At 37.9% G+C, this 26,895-nt stretch overlaps 1 protein-coding gene across 1 annotated transcript in view; it reads right to left on the minus strand.

The window, feature by feature from the left end:
• LOC145673328 (pickpocket protein 28-like) overlaps positions 1–26,895 on the minus strand; it is a 75,054-nt gene that overhangs the window by 4,614 nt on the left and 43,545 nt on the right. Inside the window, exons 6-9 of the mRNA XM_081742927.1 lie at positions 24,077–24,269; positions 22,939–23,209; positions 21,074–21,133; positions 12,618–12,798 (exon numbers count right to left, since the gene is read on the minus strand). Coding sequence (XP_081599053.1) covers positions 12,618–12,798; positions 21,074–21,133; positions 22,939–23,209; positions 24,077–24,269 — 705 coding nt within the window. The remainder of the gene's footprint in view (positions 1–12,617; positions 12,799–21,073; positions 21,134–22,938; positions 23,210–24,076; positions 24,270–26,895) is intronic.

The raw sequence follows: 26,895 nt of genomic DNA on the forward strand, positions 1-26,895 counted from the left end.
CCAGCACCACACCTTGTAGGCTAATGATTGGCATGGTTGGAAACTGCTAATTGTAAAGTACGTTTGTCCAACACAGCATATGGTTGAGTATTGGTAATTGTATTGAAAAATACATTGTCCCAACATCCACGTAGTTTTAAGTGTATGTTGGCCAACCAACAATTTCCCGTCATTTATCCAACAGTTTGTACTTCGCACTCCCAACAGCAATTTAACTTGCTTCGTAAGAGTTTCATTTGCAATTGAACTGGTTCGTAAATAATCGACAAGGGACCATTGACATATTACGTAACACTATTTTTGACCAATTTTTATCCCCTCAGTCCCCTTTGTCACACTTCGAAATGTAAGACCGAACCGCTTCCCCCCTTTGTGATGTAACGCTTTTTGATTTTTTGTTTCTTCACCAATTTTGCTTATTTTGGGGGTTATTACAGTAAACAACTAATTTTAAAGGCACAACTTTTTATTACAAAATGCTTGTATTCTAAATAAATTTGTAGTTTCTTTTCCAACGAATCAAAGTATTAGAAAATGGTAATACCGTAATAATATTTTAACCCTATAAGGTTATTTAATTAACTAGTCTTCATTTTCAATATTACGTATTGTAAGTTCGTTTAATTACCAACCACTTGGCATAACCCTTTTTGTGGGCTTGAACGGAGCTGCTCCAACGCCACCTGTCAGCGACTGGCTGAAGTACGTCTAGCCCAGCGACGAACACGTAGTCAACGCGTTGCCCCTTCTCTAACAGGGATTATCGCGAGCTTTCTAGACCTAGTGGTCGTCACGTCTTTTATTCGTTTACGTCGTCACTCCCCAGTTTGCCTCACGACGCTGGGAGCACGCCTGAAATTGGGAAGCACCGGTCGGGAATCGAACCCAGGAGCACACGGAGATGAAAAAATGAAATCTTTGAGTTTTACGTCCCACGGTTATGCCGGTTAGGCTAAAGGAGACGGTGATGATGAGTAATGAATGAAATGGTGGAATGAAGAAAGTGGGAGGAAACGGGAGAACCCCGAGAAAACCCACGCACACGGTGTTTGTCCACCACAAAGTTCACTTGGTGGGGGCTGGGATCGAACCCGGGACCCCAAGCACCAGAGGTGAACGCTCTACCACTGAGCCACCGCGGCCCCACACACACACGGAGATGAGTCTAACCACCAGACTAAGTTGTGCCCCCAAGATTGTTTAATTAACTATTAACGATATTACATATTGTCGTTCTCCCAAGCAGATCGCAAGCATCCTTTTAGGTCACCGATAATTGGCAAGAAATACTGGTAAAAGATGCACGTGAAAGAGGATCTAAAGAATTGACATCGACTTCTTCTTACGAATCCAATATGCTTTCGCCAGATAAAGATCTCCAGTGTCGACGATGGGAAGAAGTTCTCTTCCTCGTCGACTACAGATTTCGACGTGGCTGCACACGTGGAGGAGCAGGGGCTTCTCGTTTGTGAAGAAGCTTTGGAGCATCTTCTTTGGACTTCAGTTTATGCCTTTTCAAATTCTTTCCTCAACTCGATTTCCCCAGGAAAACTGAAATCTACAGAGCAAAAAAAAATCAGTACAAGATGAATATCTGACGAATTTCGGTTTTTAATACCTTATTTTGCTCTGCAAATCGTGGGTCGTTCCGTCTCGAAAATTATTATCTCACTAAAAAGAGTTTCTTCTTATTTCACACGCGAAACTCTCTAGAAGAATAGAGTGGGTAATGGTTCAAATCAAAAGTTCTGAATCATATTCGTAGAAATAGCGATACAAATGAGAACGCGAGGGCGGTATTTAGGATCGCTAACCACTAATTCCAGAAAAGCTTCGTGTGCCGTAAATGCAATGTGGCGAGAGCCACAAAACGGATTTTTATCGTATTGTAATACACGCAGGGTTCGTCATACTGGTGTCCAGCAGCATCTTCGAATCCCATCTGTATGATTCAATTTATATACGCTATATATTTGCAATTTCCCAAAACAACAGAAGTATTTATTTATTTTTTTTTTAAAAAGAACTCAATATAATTATTTGTTAAAAAGACTGTATATAAACCTGAGAATGAACATAAATTCACAGGATAAAACATGAATTTCGTAACGAAGGCGCAAACCCCGTCCTCCCTCCTTGTAGCACTACGTAACGCAAGGTCAAACCCCTCACCCCCTTGCCACGTTACGTGATTTGTGGGCCACCCTCTAAAACGTCTAATTCCAACGTACGGCCAACATTTGCCTAGCGTTCTCACTGTTTAATCTACTGTTAGTGCTGGTTGAGGAATTCTTGATTCCCAGCTACGAAGCAAGAACACTGGTTTAACAAACAACCGCCAACAGAACTGAGTTCCCGTCTAAACTATTAAACTGAAAAATGAAATGAAATCTTTAAGTTTTACATTTCACGATTATGCCGGCTAAGCTAAAGGAGATAGTGATGATGAGAAACGAATTAAATGGTATGAAGGAGCTGGAAGAAAACGGAAGAACTCGGAGAAAACCGAAGCACACGGTGTTTGCCCACCACAAATCTCACTTGCACGAGCTGGGATCAAACTAAGGACCACATGCACCGGAGGTAAACGATCTACCACTGAGCCACCGCTGCCCAAAAAGCTATTAAACTGTTGTCTCCGTTGTTAAGTTAAAAAAGAAACGCAATTTTAGTTTTTTTAAAAAAATAAATAAATAAAAGTGGAATTTAATAAATTACAACTACACTGGCTTTGTTATTTCCCTCAAACACCACTACATGAACGACTTAATAGAACTTCAATTCACTTTAAATTCTGATTAATTAGGAGTAAAATGCCCAACACAACTTTTTAAAAGAAGAACATTTCAATTAATCACTTATTATACTTCCAAACTATGCTATGCGTAACCGTCCCAAATATTACGAAACGGCTTTGTCCGCCCATCCATCTGTGTGTTGACAGGTATCAGAGCAAAAATGGGAAGAGAGATCGACAAGCTGTTTTCTGCAATCGATTCATCGTTCCCAGGATAGGTTCCATCTTTTCCATTAACCTTTTATTGAAACCGGAAGGGGTTCAATTTAGCCATTTCCAGTTACAACTCTTATCACCATAGAACAAAAATGGCAATAGATAGCGTCAAGTGGTTTTCTGCAATTGATTCAGTGTTCCAACAGAGCGTATCGTCACAACCTCCAACACTCTACCAAAACCGGAAGTGGTTGAAATTGTCTGCTACTTCTGGTTTGAGCAAAAATCGTGATAGATATTAAAATGCAGTTTTTTTTTTGCAATTGATTAAGTGTCCCAAGAATAGATTCTATCTCCTTAGTTGACCATCTATTCAAACCGGAAGTGATTCAAATTTATTATTTCCGGTTTCAACATTTATCACCATAGAACAAAAACGGTAACAGTTAGCGGAAAGCAGTCTTTTGGAAAGGATTCAGCATCTCAAGGCATAAGGTACCATGAATATCCTGAACACTTTACCAAAACCGCAAGTGGTTCAAATTTAATATTACTTCCGGTTTAAATACTGATTTCCGTAGAGCAAAACCGGTAAGAGATATCGAGATACAGTTTTTTGTAATTGATTCAGCTTCCCAAAAGTAAGTTCTATCTTCCCCCTTAAACGTATTCAGTCAGGAATTGGATCAAACTAACGATTTCCTGTTTAAACCTTTGGCGCCATAGAACAAAAACAGTTAGGCACAGCAAGTAAATTTCTTTTTGATATGGATTCTGTGGCTATAGAAGAAGTTCCATATTTGATCTTATTAATCTATTGCAACCAATAGTTAGAGATACACCACTTCAAGTTTGACTATTGAAAGTCTACCGTTCAGTGGTCGAAGTGGAAAAAAGTAGAGGCGGTATGTTTTATTACGATGTTGCCTTGACATACTGGGTACCTAAATGTTGAAATATAGTGAGGGTATGTTGCTTAAACGATTCCATTTATATTTACATAATGACTGGAAACAATTGGAGAGTTTCTCTGTAGTAACGCGGGGGGGGGGGTCATTGAGAGACTTCGATCTCCTCCAACATTCTGAAAAAAAAATATCCCCTTATGTTGTATTATAGAGAATTATACATCAAAATGCTCAAAAACCGAATGAGGATATTAAACTCCCGGTCTCCCACTTGACTGTGAGGTATTTGAAACACCTGGAAGGTCTGCTCTCACAGCAGACAACTCCTTAGCCTATCCATGCTCAAAACACGGCATTTATATGCATTAACGCAAGAAGACACACTGTTGTGTGATTAAATTTATTTGTTCAGAGAAAAAAAAAGTCTCAGCAGAAGTAAACTTCTTGGATAGGAAACTATCCTAGAGGTTTGCGAGCTGGCTATCCTGTTTTATGACTGATCAGTGGTAGGTGCTGCCCTCTACGAAATTTCGTGGTTGTGCAGCAACCCTCCCCTCTTCAGTTGTAACTAACAGGTAAGACTAGAATTACCTACTTTTTCGTTTGTAGGCATTTTCTTTCATAGAAGCATGTTATTCTTTATTAATTCATATTATTTAGTGTTGAATGAAAAGTCAAAAGTGCATAGTGATTTGTTATTAGAAAATGAAAAGTGAAAGAAAGATAAGTTTTGTTATATTCGAAATTAGAAACGAAAATGTGCAAAGATCCTTTTTGACATAACCGTATCTGAATTGAATTGGACTCATAGATGTTACTTGAAGAAGACTTTTGGTATGTATTTCTTCATTTTCTATATTTTGGCATGCTGACTAATGATGAACATTTATTTGGAAGTATTGAAAATTCTGATAACATGCTACTTTGTTAATATTTTCTTTAATGACTGTTTCGACTTAATCGCGGATAGTCTAAATTTCCTGATAGTTAATCTACATTTGTTTGAACGATTTATTTCATGTTTGAGAAGTTATTTTTACATATGTTTCCGTTTTTGGTTTACCAATAAAATTTGTTATATTTGTTTAGTTGGAATTCAAATCTTTAATTTAATATTTAACCTGAGAAAACACCGTAAAACGTTCTATCCGAGCGGTTTAGTAATATTTTACTTAGATACCGCAACAACACACACACACATACCGGTACATAACAAAGAAAAAAAAAATCAGTATGGCACATTGAAATATAAACTAGGTGACTGCTTTGGAGACACTTCATTTTAAAATCAAAAGGTAGGAAAAACGTGAGAAAAATGTCCGTGTTGTCAACTTAGAAATTATTTCTATATAAGAAATAAAACCTTTTACGGGCAAAGCTATTTGTCAATTACTGTGCATACTAAAAATGGATTTATTAAAGATATTTAGCATCTACTTTCGAGTGACGGTATGTTTTAATCATTGATAAACCAGAGGCGATGTCCTTCATCACTGAAAAACCAGAGACGATATGCCTTCATCACTGAGAAACCAGAGGCAGTATGGCATACAACCGCATACCCTCTCATTTCGACCACTGTTACCGTCTTTTCACCCACTTGTGTATTTTTTTTTTTTTTTTAATTCTCGTAGCTCATGTTAGCTTAAAGAAGACAAGCGCTTTCTTATTCAATGACCTGTATTTCAGAATTTTCACTGCAACGCGATCCCTCATTCAACAAATTCCTTAATTAATTTGAGATTTACTTTTTTATTTTATTTATTTATTTAAAAATAACCAGATGCAGCTCAGAGGCCATTTTATACTGGATATCTGACAACAACAACAAATGGAAAACATTTGGGAAGGTAGGTATCGGCCAGGGCCTGTTTGGTAGGTATCATCCTCGCATTTGCCTGGTAGAACTGAGGAAAGCCCTGGAAAACCCCAGTCAAGATGTTCGGCAGTGGGAATCGAAACCACGACCTCCTGAATGCGAAGTCAACGCACTATCACTTGAGCTACTTAACTTCAGCAGAATGCGCAAATTAAAGTAAAATACTTCTTTATTAGAAGTGTATACAATTTTAACATGTTTTCGTAAAAACTTCATCTTATGAAAGCTGTAATAGTTGTCCCACATCGTTATTGACTAGCTACGTTCCGTGATACACATATACACACACACACCCAATGATTTTTTTGTTGTTCTAGGTCTTTCGATGTCAAACATAAGAAGTAAATGCAGTCTTTTTATTGATATCTATTGAGCGAAAATTACCCGTAACCTTCAACTGCTTATTTGCAAAGTATTCAATCAATTAAAAAAATTAATAACAAGAGATATGGAATATTGGCTTACATTACAACCAGACCAGTATCTTATTCTTCGTTTTCTGTTATCCCGACGTGTTTTTCTTGTTTTTTGTTTTGTTTTTCTTTGCGAGGAAGGCAAATACGTGAAACAAAACACAACAAACACTTCGAACAGTTTAAATCAGTGGTTCTCAAACTTTCCGATACGCGGAGCCCCTGTTCATTCGAAAAGTGATCTGCGGATCCCCTTGCATTGCTATCTGAAATTTCACATGATATTAAAAATATATACTAATTAGAATTACCACTGACAAGAAAAAGATCAAGAAAAATATTGCAATAAGTAATTTATTCTAAAGATACATTATCGTTTTCTAATGAACGACATTTCAATTGAAAATGCAATAACTTTCAACACTGAAAATCAATGTATTTTTTTGTTTAAAGAAAATAATTTAATCAGGAAAGGAAGAACATTTGATAAATAATGTTCCCAAATATGAAATCACTAATGTGAAGAATGATATATAATTACATTGAAATCTGGAAGAAGTTTTGTCACCATCAATGCTGGGTCTGATTCTACATACAGACGATTTCGCTTTAAGGTTTTAATATTGCAAAGAGCAGAAAGATCTGCTCACATAAGTAAGTGATCGGCAAATGCATCAAATCAGTGTTGCCACAGTCCTATCTCAGGAGTGGGCTGAAAAATAGTACCAAATTGAAACAAAAAGGGCTGAATTCATTATTTTATACCAGCGTAATACATGGCTCTGTAACACGAAACTAAAAAAAGGTGAAGTTCTAGAACACTCCCACTTCCCTCTTCCAAGAGTGCAAACCAAGAAAGTACTCTTTTTAAAAATTACTTTTTAAAGATATCCAAACAGGAGTAATCCGAAAAACTGTGGAAGTAGATGAAACTTTTCTCGCACGTAGGAAGTATAACAGAGGCCGCAAATTAAAAGGGAAAGCAGTTATCATCTTCGGTATGTATTGTAAGGAAATCAAACGCTCCTCTATTTCAAAGTGACCAATAACAAAAAAAAGTATTATGACCATACACACTGAGAAAAATCCATTCTCCGGACAGCGTTATATTGTACAAATATACGGAATCCTGCTGCTTACTACAGAAATCAGTATGGAGCATACGTTATCCATATGCTACATACGCACTGCCCTTAGGTGTTACATCATGCCGTTGCAGGATGTCTGACATCTAACAATTTTCCGTATATCACATGCATATACTTATGTCACACTCCCCAGCTATATGTTATATACGTCCACATGTGTGTAAGATCTTGACCGCCTATATTATTTCATATGGAAAGCACGTATAGATGGAACACTTATACGGAAAGTATTATAAGACATATATTTTCAGTTACACGTCTGCTGTACGTTAAGTCCAAAAACTACAGGAATTACGCATGTCACTTAAGTTTTTAAGTACGCCACCTACAATTTTTTTCGAGTTTGTGTAAATAGTACGTTATAATAAAATATTAAAATATAAATTATTGCTCCTTATTCTTGCTCATTTCACTACCGAAGGAGAATAATAGAATGTAAGAAGAATATAAGGTAAATAAACTGCCATTTGTAAATAAATAAATAAACAAATAAATAAAATAAAATAAAACCGGTCCAGGTATGACGGATGGGAATTCCAAGCTGGTTACCCACCGACACTAACGGGTATCCGCGGTCCGTCGTATAGGGTCCTAGAACCTTCCCTGAAAGACATCAAAAGAAAGAGATGTAGGGAAAGTCTTACTGACACATTTGAAAATGTGACAAGTATTTGTTAAATGGTGCTGAATTGGGTAGAATAGTACCAACTTTTTCACAAAAGGGGCTGAAAATGCCAGCGTGGTACCAACGGGCCGATGAATGACAAAAAGGGCTGAATTTGGTACAATTGTACCAAGTGTGGCAACAGTGCATCAAATGTTAATACCTTTTGAGATAACACTTCATACCCACAGCGCACATGCACCAAAAGCTACAAAGTTCATTTTCTTTGAAAACGTTTTTCCATGAAGTATTGCAGAATAGTTCCAATAGCTGTTCTTGCTCTGTGTTAGAGAGATTTATATCCAGAGGCGTCATTTAGGGGGCAGGCAGGGGCTTTTGTCCCCCTGAGTTTGAGATGTATATAGATTTTATCAATATAGTAGTAGTAAGTCAGTGAAAAACGCGAAATTTTACTTATATCAAGGGGTCTTGCCCCCCCCCAAGCCAAATCTGAAATGAGTCTACTGTTTATATCTTGTATGTTATTGATTTCTACATTAGTGAAAAGATTTTCAATTCAACTATTACTCGGTTGTGAGGCAGAGAAATATTCTCGAAAACTTGCAGCTAATACTTTCAAGTGTCCTACAAGTGTTTTGTGGATTTCAGCAGAGAGTTTTTCACCTGAAGAATCAATGAAATTCTTGAGCACTTGAAATGATGAATAGTTATTGTTTTGTACTCGTACTGCCCACAACTGCAGTTTCTTAATCTTAAAAGTACTTCTTGCATAACAGCTATGCATTCCATTTTATTACAACACATATCAAGTTTTTGGCGTCGCCGACCCCCTGGCTAGGTCCTGCGGACCCCCAAGGGTCCATGGACCCCACTTTGAGAACCAATGGTTTAAATAATGAGCAAAATATCGCTTTCTTAAAGCTTTCCTTGTCTTTTTTTTATATTGTTTTTGATTCTGTGCATGCCCAAAACCTGAAAATTCGATATCTGTAGACGTGATAGAAGGAAAGCAGAGTCTTTAAATTCGATCTCTCAAAAGCATGGTGGCTCAATGGTAGAGCGCTTACCTCTGGTACTTGGGGTCCCTGGTTCGATCCCCGGCCAAGTAAGTTTGTGGTAAGAAACGTCGTCTCCTTGGAAGTATTCTCGTTTCCTCCCGCAGTCTCACTCCACCAATTATTCCATTATCATTCATTTTCCTTAATTATGCATCTCCCTTAGCCTAAAGGACATAATTGTGGAAGTTAAACTGAAATATTTCATTTCAAAAATAGGTTCGAAAGAAAACAGGACCATAAAGTTCAATTACTCAAAGAACATAGAAGGAAAACATGGCCATAAAATTCGACCCCTCAAAAGAGGATGGAAAGGGGAGAAAAAAGTGAGAAAATTCAATCGCTCAAAACAGTGTAGAAGAAAAATAGGGCCAGAAAATTCAATCTGTAATTCATCGTGATACTTTCCATAAATCGAAGTATTTTGCTTTGGAAAATTTCCTTCTTTTTTTCGTATTGTGAATGGTTCGATTGCCTCTTTAGCTTGTCAGACATCAAAAAGAACAGACACACACTCTAAAAGCGAATTGTGAACTAATAGATGGCAAATCCTATAAAGTAAGAATTTCTCGAGAGATATATACCACTGGAGGAATAGAAAATGCCAGTAGCACTTAAGGTTGTTCCCACTGCTTTTTAAGTATTGAATACCTTATACAGCAATGAAGAATATGAAAAATTTAGGCATAAATCTACATAGTGTCTTGGAAGTATTGCTAGTGTCTTGAAGTAATAACTGTGTCTAAATTAGATCTTTTCTTAAGACTAGAAATCTGGGGCATAATTTGTGGTCCAATGATTGTAGGACATGGAAAGTTATGGACCATATAAAATATGTTAAATCAAATATTATTTAATTAAACTACTTTTCGTATGATATATAGGTCTACACACCATGATAAGTTACATTCTACCATAAAACATATCTTTTAATGTAACAGGTATTTCAAAAAATGTCTTCAGTTCTAGACTAACTACACTCTTAGGCGAGAGATTTTTACACAGGAGGTATACAGAAAATTGTGCCACACTGCCAGAAATGTCTGAAGGTTTTTGGTAACTACGCCGAAAACTAGCCATTTATGTTTTGAAAATCAAACAATAAATTTCTCCTCCTATCATTTTCTTGATGTTTTTTTTAAATATCGGCATTTTTTTTATTACATGTGCCTCGTATCAGGTAAGATGGCTGACTGACTTTGCAGTCCATCTGGATAGTTGTTTCCTTCCTTTATTACAAATTAGCATCCGAAACCAAGCCCTAAATACTCATATTTTTACAATATATTGAGTTGTACTGACTTGTGTAACACCCTCTATATATACATGACAAGTTTATGACATCCATTTGTATCATTGATTTGTGGTAAATAGGTCATGAACCTTAGAGTTAATGGCAGTGAAGAAAATGAGAATCAATGCCAACATAAGTCACCTCAAAAATCGTTGAATATTGATGTTGGCATTTTTCCTTCAACGAACGGCGTATCTCCCAAACAAACTATCCTTTTATATAAACTGTATGTAATTTAAGAACAAATAACAAAAAGGCATTGTTTGGATAAAAACCTGCTACGCTAAATTTATCTATTGCTAGCAACATGTTCTTCTGCCAATATGTAGTTATTAACTCTTTTTCCTTATTTAGGTAAGTACAGAACAGTTCCTGACAACGCACTGCAATTGAGAAATGATAATCAAACTGTGTTATATATAGTTTTAGCAATATAACGATGTCTTTACAACCCACATTATGATATACCTTTATCTGAGAAGAAACAGAATGCTACGAGAAAACACACGCCCACCAATTCATCCAGACCGTCATTTGTTAATGTTTCAAAATGCAATACGATGTTCTTTTGTTTGCATATTTAATAATAATAATAAACGAAACCTAGAAACAGAACTTTCTCCAAGAAAAATTACTTATATTCCTCACAATACACTGCTGAATGTTAAAAATGTAACACCAAGAAGAAATCATCGGATTGATGCACGGGTGTCGTTAGCGGGTAGGTCGTGGTGACGCGTCCCCCCACATTTTAGTCAAATATATTTAAAGAAACTGTACTACTTTCTATAAATAACTTTTGTTGGAAATAGGATTTTGATTTTGATTCATCCGATCCCCCAGATTTTAAAAGCTAACGACTCCAGTGATTGATGCCATATTGACAGAATGTGTAGTGGGTAGAAGGACAGTAAATCAGTACTAGTGGCGTATTTAGGGGCGTCTTCCGGGCTTAAGCGCCCCCAGAAATCTTACTTACTATAGTAAAGTATATGAAATACCTTGCAGAATTTTCACATTTTCAGGCAAAGCCCCCCCCCCCGAATGTTAGCAAAGTCCCTCTCGAAACAAAATCGTAAATACGCCACTGATCAGTACCAGTGAATCATGTCTACTGGCCACGCTCATTGAGATATACCAGTCAAAGGTAGGCTAGAGAACTAAAGTTCAGTAATAGCTGAGTGTTAGAGTGACGTATAAATGGTGTCCCAAAATTAATGCAACTTTTGAGAGGTCGTGAATGCTAGCAAGCATAATATTACATCATTCTGTGTTCCGGGAGAGGTTCGAGGCGGACGTCTGCGCTAGTTTGTGTCTCCAAAACCCACCACAAATGTTTATGCTCAAATCCAGGGATTGGGTTGGTCAGGGAAATTATTTAACTTTATCTCAATGTTCCTGAAACCACGCTACAAAAAATTCCAACTGTGTGAATGAAAGCATTATCAACCTGGCGTATGCCGCTATTACCCTAAAACAACAACTGGACCATAGGATACACATGGTTCTTTAAAATGGCAACATAATCAGAAGTGATGGGACCGGTAAGCGTCAGCATAGGATGCACCGAAAATCAGGGTATTACGGCTCACATATCACACAGTTGTTGCCATGTTTCACAGTTGGACAGAGATACTGCAGACTACACGCCTTTTTAGATGTCCGCCATAAACACCGAGTTGCTTGCAATAAGGTGAACGATGATCTGATAATACTGTTTCAGCCGTTTTTAGTCATAGGCAATGTATGTTGCATGTTCGCGGCATTATTGACGTCCGGCAAAGTTACGATGTTCTTTTATCAACTACTTCGCATGTAGGAACCAACTCAATATGCCCATATCATGTAACTCGCGGCAGTCGATGATTGTCGACACAGGCTGTGAGAGGTGTTGCAGTCACAGGAGCGATCTGAGTGACAATCTGCTTTCATGTTCGTCGGGATCTGTCACCGAGGGTTTTCTTTCGACCTCTACTCCTCTTCGCCGATATGTTTTTGCTGTGAATTTTGTGGACTGTTATAATCTTAGATACTTCCTTTCCCGATATACCCAATACACTTGATGATTTCTTCATGCTCGCTTCACATAATCGAATACCAACAATTTGCCCTCTTTGAAAATCAGAGAGATCATTCATTTTACACTACCATCATCTGCTCAGTTCATTGTAGACTAACGTTCTGCTGCTCCTCACGTAGTGCGGAATTTGCTCGAACACCACTAAGAGCCTGGTCGCCAACTTAATGTAGCAAACCCAGAAACCTGAAATCTTTTCAACTTCAGTAGTTTCTATTATTTTGAAACAATTTCTAAAGGATAATAGAGGAGAACATATACTAACCTTGGATGCGAGTCTGAGAAGTTATGATTAATGAAGAAATCGTGAGCTATTTTGCAATCAGACATTTCGTGGTCATACTTAAGTTCGTTGCAGCCGGGAAGACAGCCGCAGTCAGCCTGTTGAGGGTCTCCAACGTCATTTGCCAGTTGGTTGATCACAAACGTCTTCTGCCGCATCCACTCTGCAACGGAAAAAAGATAAATCAATGCATGCAGTTCTTTAATAGATTCAAAATACTAGCATTATTAATTATGTTTATTATACTGTATCTGGATCAGGGACGTACGCAGGGGGTGGGTCCTGGGGATCCGGAGCTCCCCAGAAATTTCGACTTTTGTGTAAATTTAGCCTAATTTTAGGGGCGATTTTAGGAATTTTAAAATAAAATACTCTCATATGGAATTCGGACCCCTCCCGAAATAAATTCCTGCGTACGCTACTGATCTGGATACAGATAGATAGCTATCTAAAAATGCTACATTTTTGTAGGCAAAAGTACTTAAACTGGGTAGCATAAATGCGCAGCTAAGTATCACAGGAGGAGTGAAATGGTTCTTCAAACAATGTGATCAGTACCTATATCAATGAATGCTCTGCCATACTGTTCACAAAGTTGGTAATGAGTAGAGACATGATTTTCTGGTAAATAAGAATTTGTTATTTCGTTATAAAAAAATGTGTAAAGCGGGATAAAATCGGTGAAAAAAAATTAATGTAAAAACACTATTTCCCTTGGCAATTACAATTAGTTATCTTTTATTTCACCTTAATTTCCACTCGTCAATCATCATGACATGAGCTCGTGCATGACTATAGTAAACAATATTTGAGGTTTTAAAAAATAACACTAAGCACTAAATTGAGCTTTGACCTTGACCGTCACTGAACCCAAAATATGACAAGAAGAGTTGGGAAAGTTTTGCCTGTCGCTAAACAATATTGCCATCTTCACTTTATGCTTAAAAAAAAAAAAATCAATTAAGTTAGATTTTTTTTTTTTAATACAGGAAATGGAGTTTTTGTTCTCTCGACGACAGGCAAAGTTCTATGAGGTTGTGAACCAAAGTTTCGAAAATGTTTCTGAGGGTTAGGTCAAGTTTAATACTAAATTTTGAGAAAGATTGGGGATCTAGCTAATTTGTGTATATATATATATATATCGGGCCGGGGTCGGGAAAAAACTTTTAAAATTTATTGGACCCGGGCTGGGCCGGGCCTAGGTACATTCGGGCTGGATTGGGCTCGGCCCGAAATTTGGCCCGTGCAGGTCTCTAGTTTGCAGTCAACTGTGACATGAGGCTCAGGAGAAACAAGCAGTTGTTGACTGAGCGCCACCTGTCGTTACCGTCAGCTCACTAGAGGAATCAAGGTTAGCCAACCGGAGCGTTTACGCTATCTACCGAAAGTGTTGCCGCGAGCTACTAATAGCTCACGATCGACAGTTTGGCGATGACTGATCTATATAATCGTACCTTGCAATAAAGCATTATCTTAGTTGACCACAAGTTCCTACCAAATGTAAAGTGTTACTTTTAAAACTATGATTTTGGCAGATTTTATCCACATAAGGAGACAAACAGGGCCGCTCTCGTTCTAGAGAACATTTACCCAGTTTCATTAGATTTACCCAAGTTTAAAAGATGGACCAATGTACCCTTCCCAAATTTTTACATAGGGAGCATCAATATACCCACGTCTTATGAAAGAGAATTGACACTGGATTCATCTATAAAATGCATTTAACACTACGCAGCCTTATCAAACAGGATATAATAGCATCCAAATTTGCAGAAAGTATATAAGCAAGTCCAAGAGAACAATTATGAATTTTTATTTTTTGAAAACTCCAAAATTTAAGGGTGGACCAAATATACTCTCCGAAATTTAAATAGAAATGAAATGAAATATTTGAGTTTAACGTCCAACGATTATGTCCTTTAGGCTAAAGGAGACGATGATTAACGCAAGTGAATGATGATGGAAGAATTGATGGAATGAGAAGAAGGGAGGAAACGGGAGAACCCCGAGAAAACCTAGGACACGCAGTTGTTCACCACAAACTTTTTTGGCCCGGGATCGAACCAAGAACCCCACGCACCAGAGGTAAACGCTTTATCACTAAGCCACCGTGTACCCCTCCCCGAAATTTAAATAGAGTATCTCAAGGCACTCATGTCCAGTGACAGAAAATGAGACCCTTTTATTCATTCATATGATCATATCATAAGAATTTATCTTCGTGAATATTATATATAATATTCAAAGTTCGTACCTCATGCTAATTCAATTTCACCGCCAAAATCTAAAATTACCACCAAATACTTGTATAATGTGTTATTTTTGACGATTTTGTAGCCATAAAAGGAGACAAGGAGGATCAGCCAAATTTACAGAAGCATTCAAGTCTTAAAGAACATTTACCGATTTTTTTTGACAATTCCCAAGTTGAAGGATTGGGCCAGTGCACCCTTCCCGAAATTTTAGATAGGTGTGTCAATGTTGCCATGTGCTATGAAAGACAATGGGCCCCTGCACAAAACATTATTATCATATAATGTGATTAACACTCATCAAAGGGAATAAATAATATTTTGAGTTTTGATAAGATTTTGGCCATAGATGAGAAACGAGATGGACTTTAAAATCAGAGGTACGTACCATGGTCTTATACTACCATACCAATTTTTAAATAATCTGGCAATATCCAATATTTAAAAAGTAGTTCTATCTCTCCAGAAAATTGGAAGGGTGGGCCAAGGGACTTATTGCCATAATTTAGATTGGGTGGTCTTAGTTATCCCTAGATCATTGACACTGGGGCAGGGACCATGACCCCTGACCCAGAGATCCAGGGGTACAAAGTGTCCTCAACTGACGCCCATAGTACCCATACTACTTTCAGGAAAGTTGTTGCAAATAGGTGTTTTCTTCAATCTAAAAAGATGGAATTTTTCCAATCGCAGGAACCGTTTCGGCTCTAAGCAGGATACCCTACGTTAAATAATAATAATAATAATAATAATAATAATAATAATAATAATAATAATAATAATAATAATAATAATAATAATAATCTATTTCAACAAATTCTTCGAATGGAACGTAAAGTCACGTGAAAATGACACGAGGAACTTCCCTAAGACATTTGTTATTTGAGGACCCAATTTTAAAATTTTAAATGGAAACATGGGTCGAGTGATATCTCGTTCGATAGATCTTCAAACAGTAAACAACGCTGTGGCAAAATATTTTTCATATCGGTCACCGTATTCAAAATGGTCACCAAGACATGGTGTCTGCATCAGATAAAACGTCCAATACCACTAATATGAAAACGGTTGAACATAAATGAACCGAATGAAAACTCAAATAGGAAATGCCATGGGCCCATCGAATGGTATTGTCGCGGTAACCCCAGGGCTGCCCTTCATGGGGGCCCAGGGCTCAACTTCGAAATTTTAAAATGGAAACATGGATCGAGTGATAACTCGATCGATAGATCTTTCAAAACAAAAGAGCGCTGTGGTAATAGATTGTTCGTATGGGTCACTGTTTTCAAAATGGCCACCAAGACATGGTACTTGTATCAGATAAAACATCTAGTGCCCATAAAATGAAAACGGTTAGAGATAAATGAACACAATAAAAATTCAACGTGCCTCATGCCATTTTTCTGTTTCACTTTTATGTTCTGTCCACTTATCTCCAACAGTTTTTATATTAGTTGTACTAGACGTTTTAACTGATACAGACACCATGTCTTGGCGGCCACTTTGAATATGGTGACCAATATGAAAAATCTTTTGCCACAGCGCTGTTTAGTGTTTGAAGATATGTCGAATGAGGTCCTGGGCCTGAGGGGGTACCGCGACGTGCCCCATGACATTTCCTATTTGAGTTTTTGTTCAGTTCATTTATGTTCAACCGTTTTCTAGATATTTCCGTGGAAAGATTAAAAGGGCCACTCTGTGTATCTCCAATAAATTTTCCCTCTTTCAATTTTTCCGTATCATTATTCTTTGCAGAGTTAGACTGTGGCCCCGGGCTTTTGGTACGCCCTACGTAGTCCAACAGTTAACAGCTGCTGATATATTTGCTCATTAGTTCATTGAAGCTTAGCGTTCCATTTCAGCATTCAGGCTATATAAGAGGTGAAGTCAAGCTTAATGCGGAATACAAATCATCCGGAATGCATTCAAATTTTATTTATCAAATTTTATCGGGAAGGTGACATGTCAACTCGAAAGTGACCCTTTTCTTATAGTATGGTCTTCTAAGTAAGTTTAGCTGTTACATATTACATCAGTGCTGAGTACATTTTGTTTTGTGGAGTCTGCGGTGGCTCAGGGATAGAGCTTCACCTCTGGTGCATGGGGTCCTTGGCTCGATCCCAGCTCGCACCAAGTGAACTTTGTGGTGGATAAACACCGTGTGTGTGGGTTTTCTCTGGATTCTCTCGTTTCCTCCCAGTTTCTTTATTCCACCATTTCATTCATTTCTCATCAACAACGTCTCTTTTAGCGTACACGATATAACCCTGGGACGTAAAACTTAAAGAAAGATTTTGTTTTCTCAGTATCACTTTTCTTGACAACTGATTTTGAAGATAAATTTGTCTCAATATTATAGAAAATTATCTGCATGGTAAAAGCAACGCTTGAAAGTAGATTTAAATTTTCCTAAACTATTTTTCTCCGTACATGTTAAGATAATCGCTAATCAAAGAGCATAGTGAATATACGGAGGCAATGCACTTTCGAATGCAGCTGTAGCATGAATATAGCCCAAAACTTATTGTCTGATTTTTGGTGGACTTTAGAATACACCTGAAAATGAAATGTGTTAGGTCTGAAGGGTTCGCTTTCTCTTCGTTGAGAATCATAAGGTTATTATGGACTTGCTACAATGCCTACAGTCAGTGGCGTATTTAGGATTTTGTTTCTGGGGGGGACTATGCACATTCTCCTGAGCGGGTATGCATATATACTGGGTCTATTTAGGTATACAGTTATTATTTCGAGGGGGCTTGGGCCTGATAGCCACCCCCCTAAATACGCCACTGCCTACACATATCATCTATCAAACATTTAATGTAGTAGCATTATCTTGAACGAAATTTATACACTGTGAGAAGCTCTGTTACCGGTATTAATTATATAAAGAGACAAATTACAGACTTTTGATTGGTCTCTCACAAAACGTAATAATCTATTGGTTTGAGCTTTATCACAAAATTTTATTCTAGAAAATTATTGATTCCCTTTACAAATACTCTTTTCCTTCTAGCATTTGCAACCACAATTGTACATATGTTTCCTTCTGATATTTGATGTAATTACGTTAGTTATACGTACATTTGAAGGGACAACGTGTATTTCCTTCTGGTAGTAAATGATATAATGATTTAATCTGTTTTATTAGTTTTATACCTGGTTATTTCTGCTTTTATTGGTGGCACCCAATAGGACATTCTGACGGCAGATCATTATCTACAGAGTAACTACCTATTGGAAGTTGCTTGTAACTTTTCTCACAGTTAATTGATTGCGTGAAATGAATGTTGATGGAAACCTCACTATGGTACATTTCTAACAACCAAAATTAAACTTTACCGTAATATTGTTTATGAGCAGTGCCGACACTAGAGGGGAGACGGGCGTGACCGCCCCCCGGTGGCACCGTCTGCCTCCCCGACACGTATTTTAAGGTATGTCAACGAATATAAAATTATCATTTACGGTAGACGCAAAAATAACTATCCCCTTAAGTATTTTTCTGTTTCTTCACTTGCCCCTCCTACGCAAAAAAAATAAGTAAATAAAAATAAAAATTAAAAAAATAAAATAAAATAAAGCTGGAGTCATCAGTAACTATGAGTCTCTGGAAATTAGATCGATTGATTTGTAATTATATCCCTTGTCAGAAGCAAGCTATGTAGGATGAGATCTACTGTTTAAAGATGCGATCTGGACCACTATATTACTTTTCCTTGGGAATCGAACTCGGAGCATCGCCAATCAAACACATGCACTAGCAACGGAGCAAGGAAACCACCAGATGAGTAGGAGTGCAAACTTCAGCAACAGAAGCGTCATTTCAGGTTTTGTCTGCGGAGGGGGGAGAGGATATCCACGGACGTAAGATCTTTCACGTTTTTCAATAGTATATTAGTATATGATTTATTTAAATAATGAAATGAATTTAGCGTCCCACGATAATGCACTTTACGCTAAGGGACGCAATGATTATGGAACAATTGGTGCAATGAGAGACTGACAGGAAATGAGAATATCCCAAGAAAATCCACGTACACGATGTTATCCACAAAAAACTTACGTGTCCAGGGATTGAACCAGGAACCTCTCTCACCAGCGGTAAGCGCTCTACTAATGAGACACCATGCCCACCTACAATTTATTAAAAACCATGTTTCTCAAACTCAGCATCCTCCAAAATCCATATAGCAAAAATCAAGTTCCGAGCGTACTAGCGCAATGGGATAGTAATTATAATTGCTTTTGGTGGGGATTCAAACCCGGGCCAAGGAGTTTTATATTTTTATATTTTATTTTTTAAATTTTCCAAACAGTTTTTTCATTAAAATAAGATTAAAATAATACTCAAGAAAGTGATTACGTTACATGAGCAGTTTCGTTATACGAATCCACAGTATAAGTAGTAGTAGTATTAAAAGTAGTAGTATTAAAAGTAGTAGGAGTAATAGTAGGAACGGGTTAGAAGTCCCGCAGGGCGCGTTTTGTTCCACCTTGACTGCCATTATATAAATTTAACTTCAACTGCTTCTTCAATTTTCTTCTTCTTCAATTCCAACAAAGTGACAACTTTCTTCTACTACTACTATAATACAAAATACATACACCAGAAGGTTTGAACAATCACAAGCTGCAACCAATCAGACACATATTTTTAGTTTCTATGGCTAGGGCCGAGGGTGAAAAAAATATGCTGTTCAGAAAATGCTATCTACAATGCAGTGAGCAGAGTGAGTCGGTGGGTCAGAGTGGGTGGTGGGTTGCAGTGGGTCACGGTGGGTGGTGGGTAGCAGTGGGTCACGGTGACTAATAGGTAGTAGTGGGTCACTGTGGGTGATGGGTCACATGCTATTGACTCACGACCCACTCAGAAAACTCGATCCATTTGACCCACTGACCCATTCCAACTCTGGATTTGACAACACAAAGAAGATTGCATGTTCACCATATTTTATTGTTTTACTTCAGACAAGGGAAGAACGCGCGAATAGTGTTTGAAATTTTTACTGTCCTCAATGTTTCTGTGGTTTTGTTCCTGTTCTTAAAGAGTTACTGCCAAAAACTGTAAAAGTGAGTAAAACGCGTAAAAATAGGAAACAAAGTACTAAGGAAGGTTCGTTAAATTAGTTAACTTTTAAAAAGATAATCCATGCCTTGAAACTCCAGATTCCAATCAATGAGTATCTGTCCAATGGCGTGCCGTGAAAAAATCAGGGCGCAATACGAGAGCAGTGGCAGCTCCTCCGTATATATGAGTTGTCAATTTAAAGTTGAATTCTTGTTACCAACTGCTGTCAGTGCCGAGAAAAGTTACGTGTAAGTTGGGTTGCATCTGTCCACGCGTTCTCAAAACTGCAAATTACCTGGACCCCAAGTAATGGAATTATAAGTGTCAGGGGTCCAGGTATTTATGTAAGTGACTGTACATATTGTCGTATATAGCATACAGCTGTCGTATGTAACATACGTATATGTATATAATATAGGAAGAGTGTTAGATATCACACATCCTGTAGCGGCATGATGCAACATCTAAGCGGTAAAAAGTAGTATGTATGTAGCATAGAGATAACATAAGCTCCGTACAGATTTCTGTACTAAACATATGGATTCCGCATATTTGTAGAATATACTGCTATTCGGATAACGGATATTTCTCAGTGTAAACATTTCAAATCCCTGAAGTTAGTTACAAATAACGAACTTGTTACTTTTTTCTGCTGCATCACTGTCTCCTCCTGGGGCACCCCCGCAATCATTTGGCCCTCAATGTTGGATGTAATCAATATTTTCTGTCAGTGTTGCCTGTTGAGAACAGAAGAGCTCAAGTATTAAGTAAAACCTTTGATAAAGTTATTTCAGAGGCTTAAGGCCCGATGTATTCAAAGTATAAGGTCGAAGCCAAAGATAAGCAGTTCTGACACGTGCATTTTTTTCAGAGTGGAAGCATATGGCCAAAATAAGACATTAGTTGAAAAAGTTACAAAAATTCAAGAGCTAGAATTTATTTAAGGTGTATTAGATATGATAATGATGTAAATTTATTATTATTATTATTATTATTATTATTATTATTATTATTATTATTATTATTATTATTATTATTATAGAACTTTCTTACCGAAATTTTCAACGTGATTAAAGATCATGTTAAATAAATCATAAAAACTGAATCTCTCCTACCTCTAACCCGAGTTGCGCATTCCATATTTCTGTTGCTGCAAACTGGTGTTGTAGCATTTTCTGAAAAAATAACAGAAATTAATGTAAAACCAATGGTTAATTGTATCTTCATTCAGGAGAGCACGTATATCAACAATTATAAAGGTAACCAAGAAAGTTCTGTCTCTTTTTGTGGAAGTCTGTGTCCAATTGTCCCTCACACTGTGAGTTCAATGCGAATGGACGTAAAGCGAAGTCAGTGTTTGGTGTGGGTATATCCAACATACTACATGGTTGTGGCAGTTCAGTTACAACATGCACTTGCGTAAGGACAGAGTGAACATGGGACCTCCACAGAGCGTCAAAAGGGTGTATATGATGTACAAGTTCAAACTGAGGTCAAAGGAAGCTACAGCATGGCGGAAGTTTTGCCAGGCCTTTGGTAAGGGTGCCATGACTACGCAGACAGTGCAGCGGTGGTTTAACAAGTTTAAAGACGGTGACGAAACACTCGGAGACGCACCACGCGATGGAATACCAACACATGCACAAAATGAATATCTTCAGGCAGCAATTGAGGGGAACAGTGGACACACATGTGAGGAACTGGGACTATAATTCAGTGTGAGTGTTCATCGGGACTCATCAACAGCAGTCACGACACCCTCACCAAAGGCCTGGCATATTTTCCGCACCGCTGCAGCTACGTTTGACTCCTGTTTGAACTCATACAGCATACACGCCCTTATGACGCTCTGTGGAGATCCCATGTTCACTCTGTCCTTACGCAAGTTCACGGTGTAACTGAATTGCCACAACCAAGTAGTATGTTGAATATACCACACCAACAACTGACCTTCACCTTATCTCAGAGTTTCCCAACCGGTGTGCCGTGAATGGGCCGCTGGTATGCCGCGAGAAAATCGAAACAAATTATTAATTCTATAGGAATCAAATTGCAAGACAAAGGAAAAATGCATATTTGTATTTCACATTACTATGAACCTCTGCTATGAATCTACTACTTTAAGTTTCATACCGCGTTACTTTTCTGTACATCTTTAATGTTGAAAAAAGTATTTGTTATTATTGTTATTATTGCTTCTTTATTGCTGCACACTATTTCGTAACTTGAAATTTTAAAATATCTATCATTTAATCCTTTCGACAAAGCAAACATGCATACAAATTACCTACATTTGTGTTTCAAAACTAAAACAGATTTGTTTGTTCGTTCGTTCTTTAATGATCTTTCTTCTTAGTGAAAGATTGCATACAGTTTTCGAAAAAGAAAGCTCAGTTTTAAAAACCTGAGTCCAATATTTCATTGGAATTGTTTTCTATTTTTGAATTAGAATGAAAAATAAGCATAATGATTTACCACGGGGAAAAACAGTGATCGAGCTTTCTTCTCTCTGAAAAAGAGATCAGTAATCACAGAAAAAAATACCACGGTATTTTATACTTACAAATAATAATATATATGAGTGTGCCGCGAGGATTCAAGTTACACCGTAGTGTGTCGCAAGTTGAAAAAGGTTGGGAAACGCTGCCTTATCTCCATTCGCATTCAGCTCACGGTGTGAGGGTCAATTGAACACATACCTCTACAAAAAGTGACAGAACTTCGTTGGTTATTTTTATAGGTGCAGGAAAGGTTACATTATTTGGAAGAGCAGTTTACAACCATTGCTGTACATCACAACAAACAATTTTACATATTTTAAGTATGAAATCCGAGCCAAAGAGTGGCAGCTTCAACTGAAAAAAAAAAAAAAACTATATAAAAATTCTAATGTGGAAATCAATCTAATTTATACCTGGACCAGAGGCACCTAGAGAAACTGAAATCTAATGTACCCGTAACAGATTGGACCCGTACTTACTAGGCAGGTAGAGAGGAACACATCCACAGACAAGCGCTGTGACATTTGATTCACACTCCATTTGACAATTCTGCTGTGTGTAGAACCGAAAGAACATAAGATGTCTTTCGTCACTGAAGTAACAGAGTCGCTTGCTGGGTTTGATGCTCTGAATTCCTCGAGCTGCCTGCATCACCCGCGGAGACACTGCAATTGCTGTCTTTGTTTCAGGAGCTATCAGAATGCCCACTTGCGATACCAACGGCGTCTCTACTGGACTATGAAGAGACATCTGAAATAAAAATGAAATGAAATCTTTAAGTTTTACGTCCCACGGTTATGTTGGCTAGGCTAAAGGAGACGGTGATGATGAGAAATAAATGGAATGGTGGAATGAAGAAAGTGGAAGGAGAACCCCGAGGAAACCCAAGCACACAGTATTTGTCCACCACAAATCTCACTTGACGGGAGCAGGGTTTGAACCCGGGGCCCTATGCATCAGAGGTGAACACTCTACTACTGAGCCACCGCGGTCCCCAAGAGACCTCTGAAATATACAACATAACTTATAAATAATGATAAGGATTTATTAAAAAAAAAAAATACTGGTCAGTTGAGTTCCAGTCATAATAAAGTATTTCATCAAACATACCGTTCAATTTAATAGCCCATCGATTTGGAAAAACAAGTAGATAATTTATCAAACAGAAACAGTTGTTTCTCCAGTGGTGGATCGCCCCGATTGCCCCCCCCCCCAGAAGAGAAAACTTTCTTATTTCATGTATAAATAAAAGACATTCCAGAGTTTGGAGCTCTTAAAAGTAGCAGTGTTACAACCCACCGCCCCCCCCCCCGGGAGTCCGTCCTGGATCCGCCCCTGTGTTTCTCATTGATGCTATCTGTAATATTTCGTCTTCTGTGATAGTTGTTTGCCGATTTAATCTGTGAAATTCAATAACAAAATTTGGATATCCTAATAAGCACATACTACAGCAGAAATATTGCGGAAAGCATACGAAATAGCCAATAATTAAGACTTGTGCGCGAAGTGATACAACTTCGAGTTGCGCGGTTTGTTTATGAAGGCTGCAAAGCTTCATGAAAAAGATTTTAGTTTTGAATAGTGGAAACTATCAAAAGCAGGTGTAGCCACCCATACCTTGAAACCTAGGTCGCTGTGAGAGCAGAAAGTATTGTAATCTTCGAGGCGAACATCTAAGATTAACACCAAACCGTAATTCACTCCTTCTCCAATAGAGCGACGAGGAACAGATGTTGGACCTGCGCGTTCGGGATATCCTTCATCTGGAGTCCAGCCATGCCATTGAAGTTCAGGGAGAATTGATTCATTCCTGTAAAAGAAAAAATATGACAATTAGCTTTTCTAAAAGGAAAGAGCGGGTGCTCCTGTTTTAAATGTATGTCCTTGAAAACTTACGAGGTGTCACCAAAATTTTCTGAGAATTTTCTCTGAACAAAAAAGAAAAAAAAAAACATTTAAAGTTGTTACATTGGGTTTATTCGCAGTGATTCCAGCTATCATCCCATTGTTTAAAGCACTGATAAAAGTCCACTATGTACAAGATCTGCTCCGATTTCGTTTGAATGTCTTAGATGGATTTAAAACGCCAGCCTTTCAAATGGAATTTCATTTTAGGGAAGAGGTAGGATCACAAAGGGAGGATCGGGATAGTAGTCATGTTTTTTTTTTTTTTTTTTTTTTTTTAATGTGAACTCATAGTCTCTATTATTCTGGTTCAAAAAACGAGGAACAAACTTCCTGGGATTTGCTTATTGTTCTGTTTTTCGCTAGAATGCGTTTAAGTGTCCCGTATTATAGTTCAGCACATTCCCGCAACCAGCCACAGAGGTTTGGGGGGGACATGAATATGTTAGGGGGGCTAAATCATTAAAAATTTTCTTACAAATAGCTAAATTGTGTTTTTTTTTGTATTAATAATAGCATTTTGTGTTAAGGTCTGGAGGGGCCACGAAAAGTTTAGGGGGCCAGGCCCTCTAGCCCCCCCCCTCTGGTTGCGGCCCTGGTTCATCTCTATGACAAATATGTCTTGTCTGTCTCTCTTTGTCATTCTGCACAGATCCCAGGGCATCTTTGAAACAGTTGAATCACTCAAACGTTCTTGCTTAACTTAACTGTTGCTCATTTAAAGCCTCTTTCAGCATTTGGTAGGTTTTAGCTTTTTTTTTAAAAAAAAGTTTAAAATAGTGCAGATCCTTTGCTGCTTCACGTAATCTATCACAAAATTTGCGACACAGCAGAATATGGTGTAACAAAACCAGCAAAAACTACAGAATTTTGGAACGCACACCAACGCAATTTGGTAGCTGTCAATTGAAGTGTACATCAAGCAGTAACCAGTGGTGGAGTCTCTGGTTTGTGGTCGTTCAAGGAGACGGGGATGATGAGAAATTAATGAAATGGTGGAATAAAGAAAGTGAGAGGAAACAGGAGAACCCCGAGAAAGCCCATGCAAACGGTGTTTGTTCACCACAAAGCTCACTTGGTGCGAGCTGGGATCGAACCAAGGACCCCATGCAGCAGAGGTGAATGCTCTACTACTGAGCCACCGCGGCCCGTTTGAACGTTTAATATAATTTTGGAAGATCCTTTAAAAATGTAAATAAACGTTGGTTTGTTTATTTAGTTGCTAGCAAACAAGTTTGGGAGCAATAAATAAATACAGGCATCGCCGATCACGTACTATCTGTGTAACTTTACAAATGCTTTAAATATTAATTTCACAAGTTGCTGCGTTAACAGCTTAATAAACTTCATGTACTGTACCTACAGCTATATTTTACGATTGTACGGAAAAATGCTTCATATTAAGAACTGGTTAAAATGTTATTTTGACCGAAATTTCAAAATTGTCATTACATTCTTTTATCAGAAACGAAAGGTTTTTCGAGTTTCTTCGTGGCTAAGCGGTTAGCATACTCACTTTTGGCGTGGAAGGCCCGGGTTCGATTCCCGGCGGGAGCTCATATGGTTTGCATTTCACGTTAATCAGTAGGTCCCGTTTCATATAACCTCGCTGCTGAAAGGGAAGTTAAACTCAAGTGAACTCAAGTCAAGACAGCAAAACTTCATTTAACCTCTCTTCTTCAATGGGTTGCATTTCGCAAAAGCGTATCTTTTACGTAGCAGCGCATCTTCGCTGATCCCAAGCGTTTCGACTCAAGAGGTCTGCTATTAGATGAGCAAATAGTGACGTCTTCACAATAGTTCTCGGTTCCTACTAAGTCATTGAACTTGAGACTTTGTACTCGCTTCTCTTCGTAATGGAATCATGTATTAGATAAACTCTTGGATTGAGCACATATCAATGCATTTTTTAAGAAATCGCTACTGGGTATCCAGGCACAAAAGGGGGCCTTGTAGGGATGCGCACGAGACAAGATTTGAGGCTGTCTCGTCTCGAAAATGTCCTGTAAAAGCGATGTCTCGACTCGAAAAATGTATTCTTCGCTATTGGAAGAGTTGTGTCTCGACTCAAATTTTGTCAGGAAAATTCTGTCTCGACTCGTCTCGTGCGCATCCCTAGGGCCTTGATACACATAGCAAAATTCAAATACACAGAGATGTTTTAAAGTGCATTTTTGGACAATGTACACTTTTGAAATAATGACATACAAAATGAGGTATTTGTCGTACTTCTGCTGAACCGTTTCATTTCCGATTCAACACATCGCCATCAATATAGAAGCGGACATATCATTTCTACATTTTGGCTCAGATCCGCCTTCAGGTCGGTACTTAAAGATAAAACCACAATTGGATATTTTCCTTCATTTATTTATTTTTTTAAAAAAGAAATTTTATAACCATATTTTAAAGTTCGACGTAGACAGGACAAAAACAAAGAAACGCGACTGGTACAGATGAAGAGGATACAAAAGACACAATACAAGACACAAACTACTTAACAAGGGAATAGCACGTGATCTTGACTAAAC

Source organism: Thermobia domestica, chromosome 16, assembly GCF_964235325.1.
Source record: "Thermobia domestica chromosome 16, izTheDome1.hap1.1, whole genome shotgun sequence".
Classification (NCBI taxonomy): Eukaryota; Metazoa; Arthropoda; class Insecta; order Zygentoma; family Lepismatidae; genus Thermobia; species Thermobia domestica.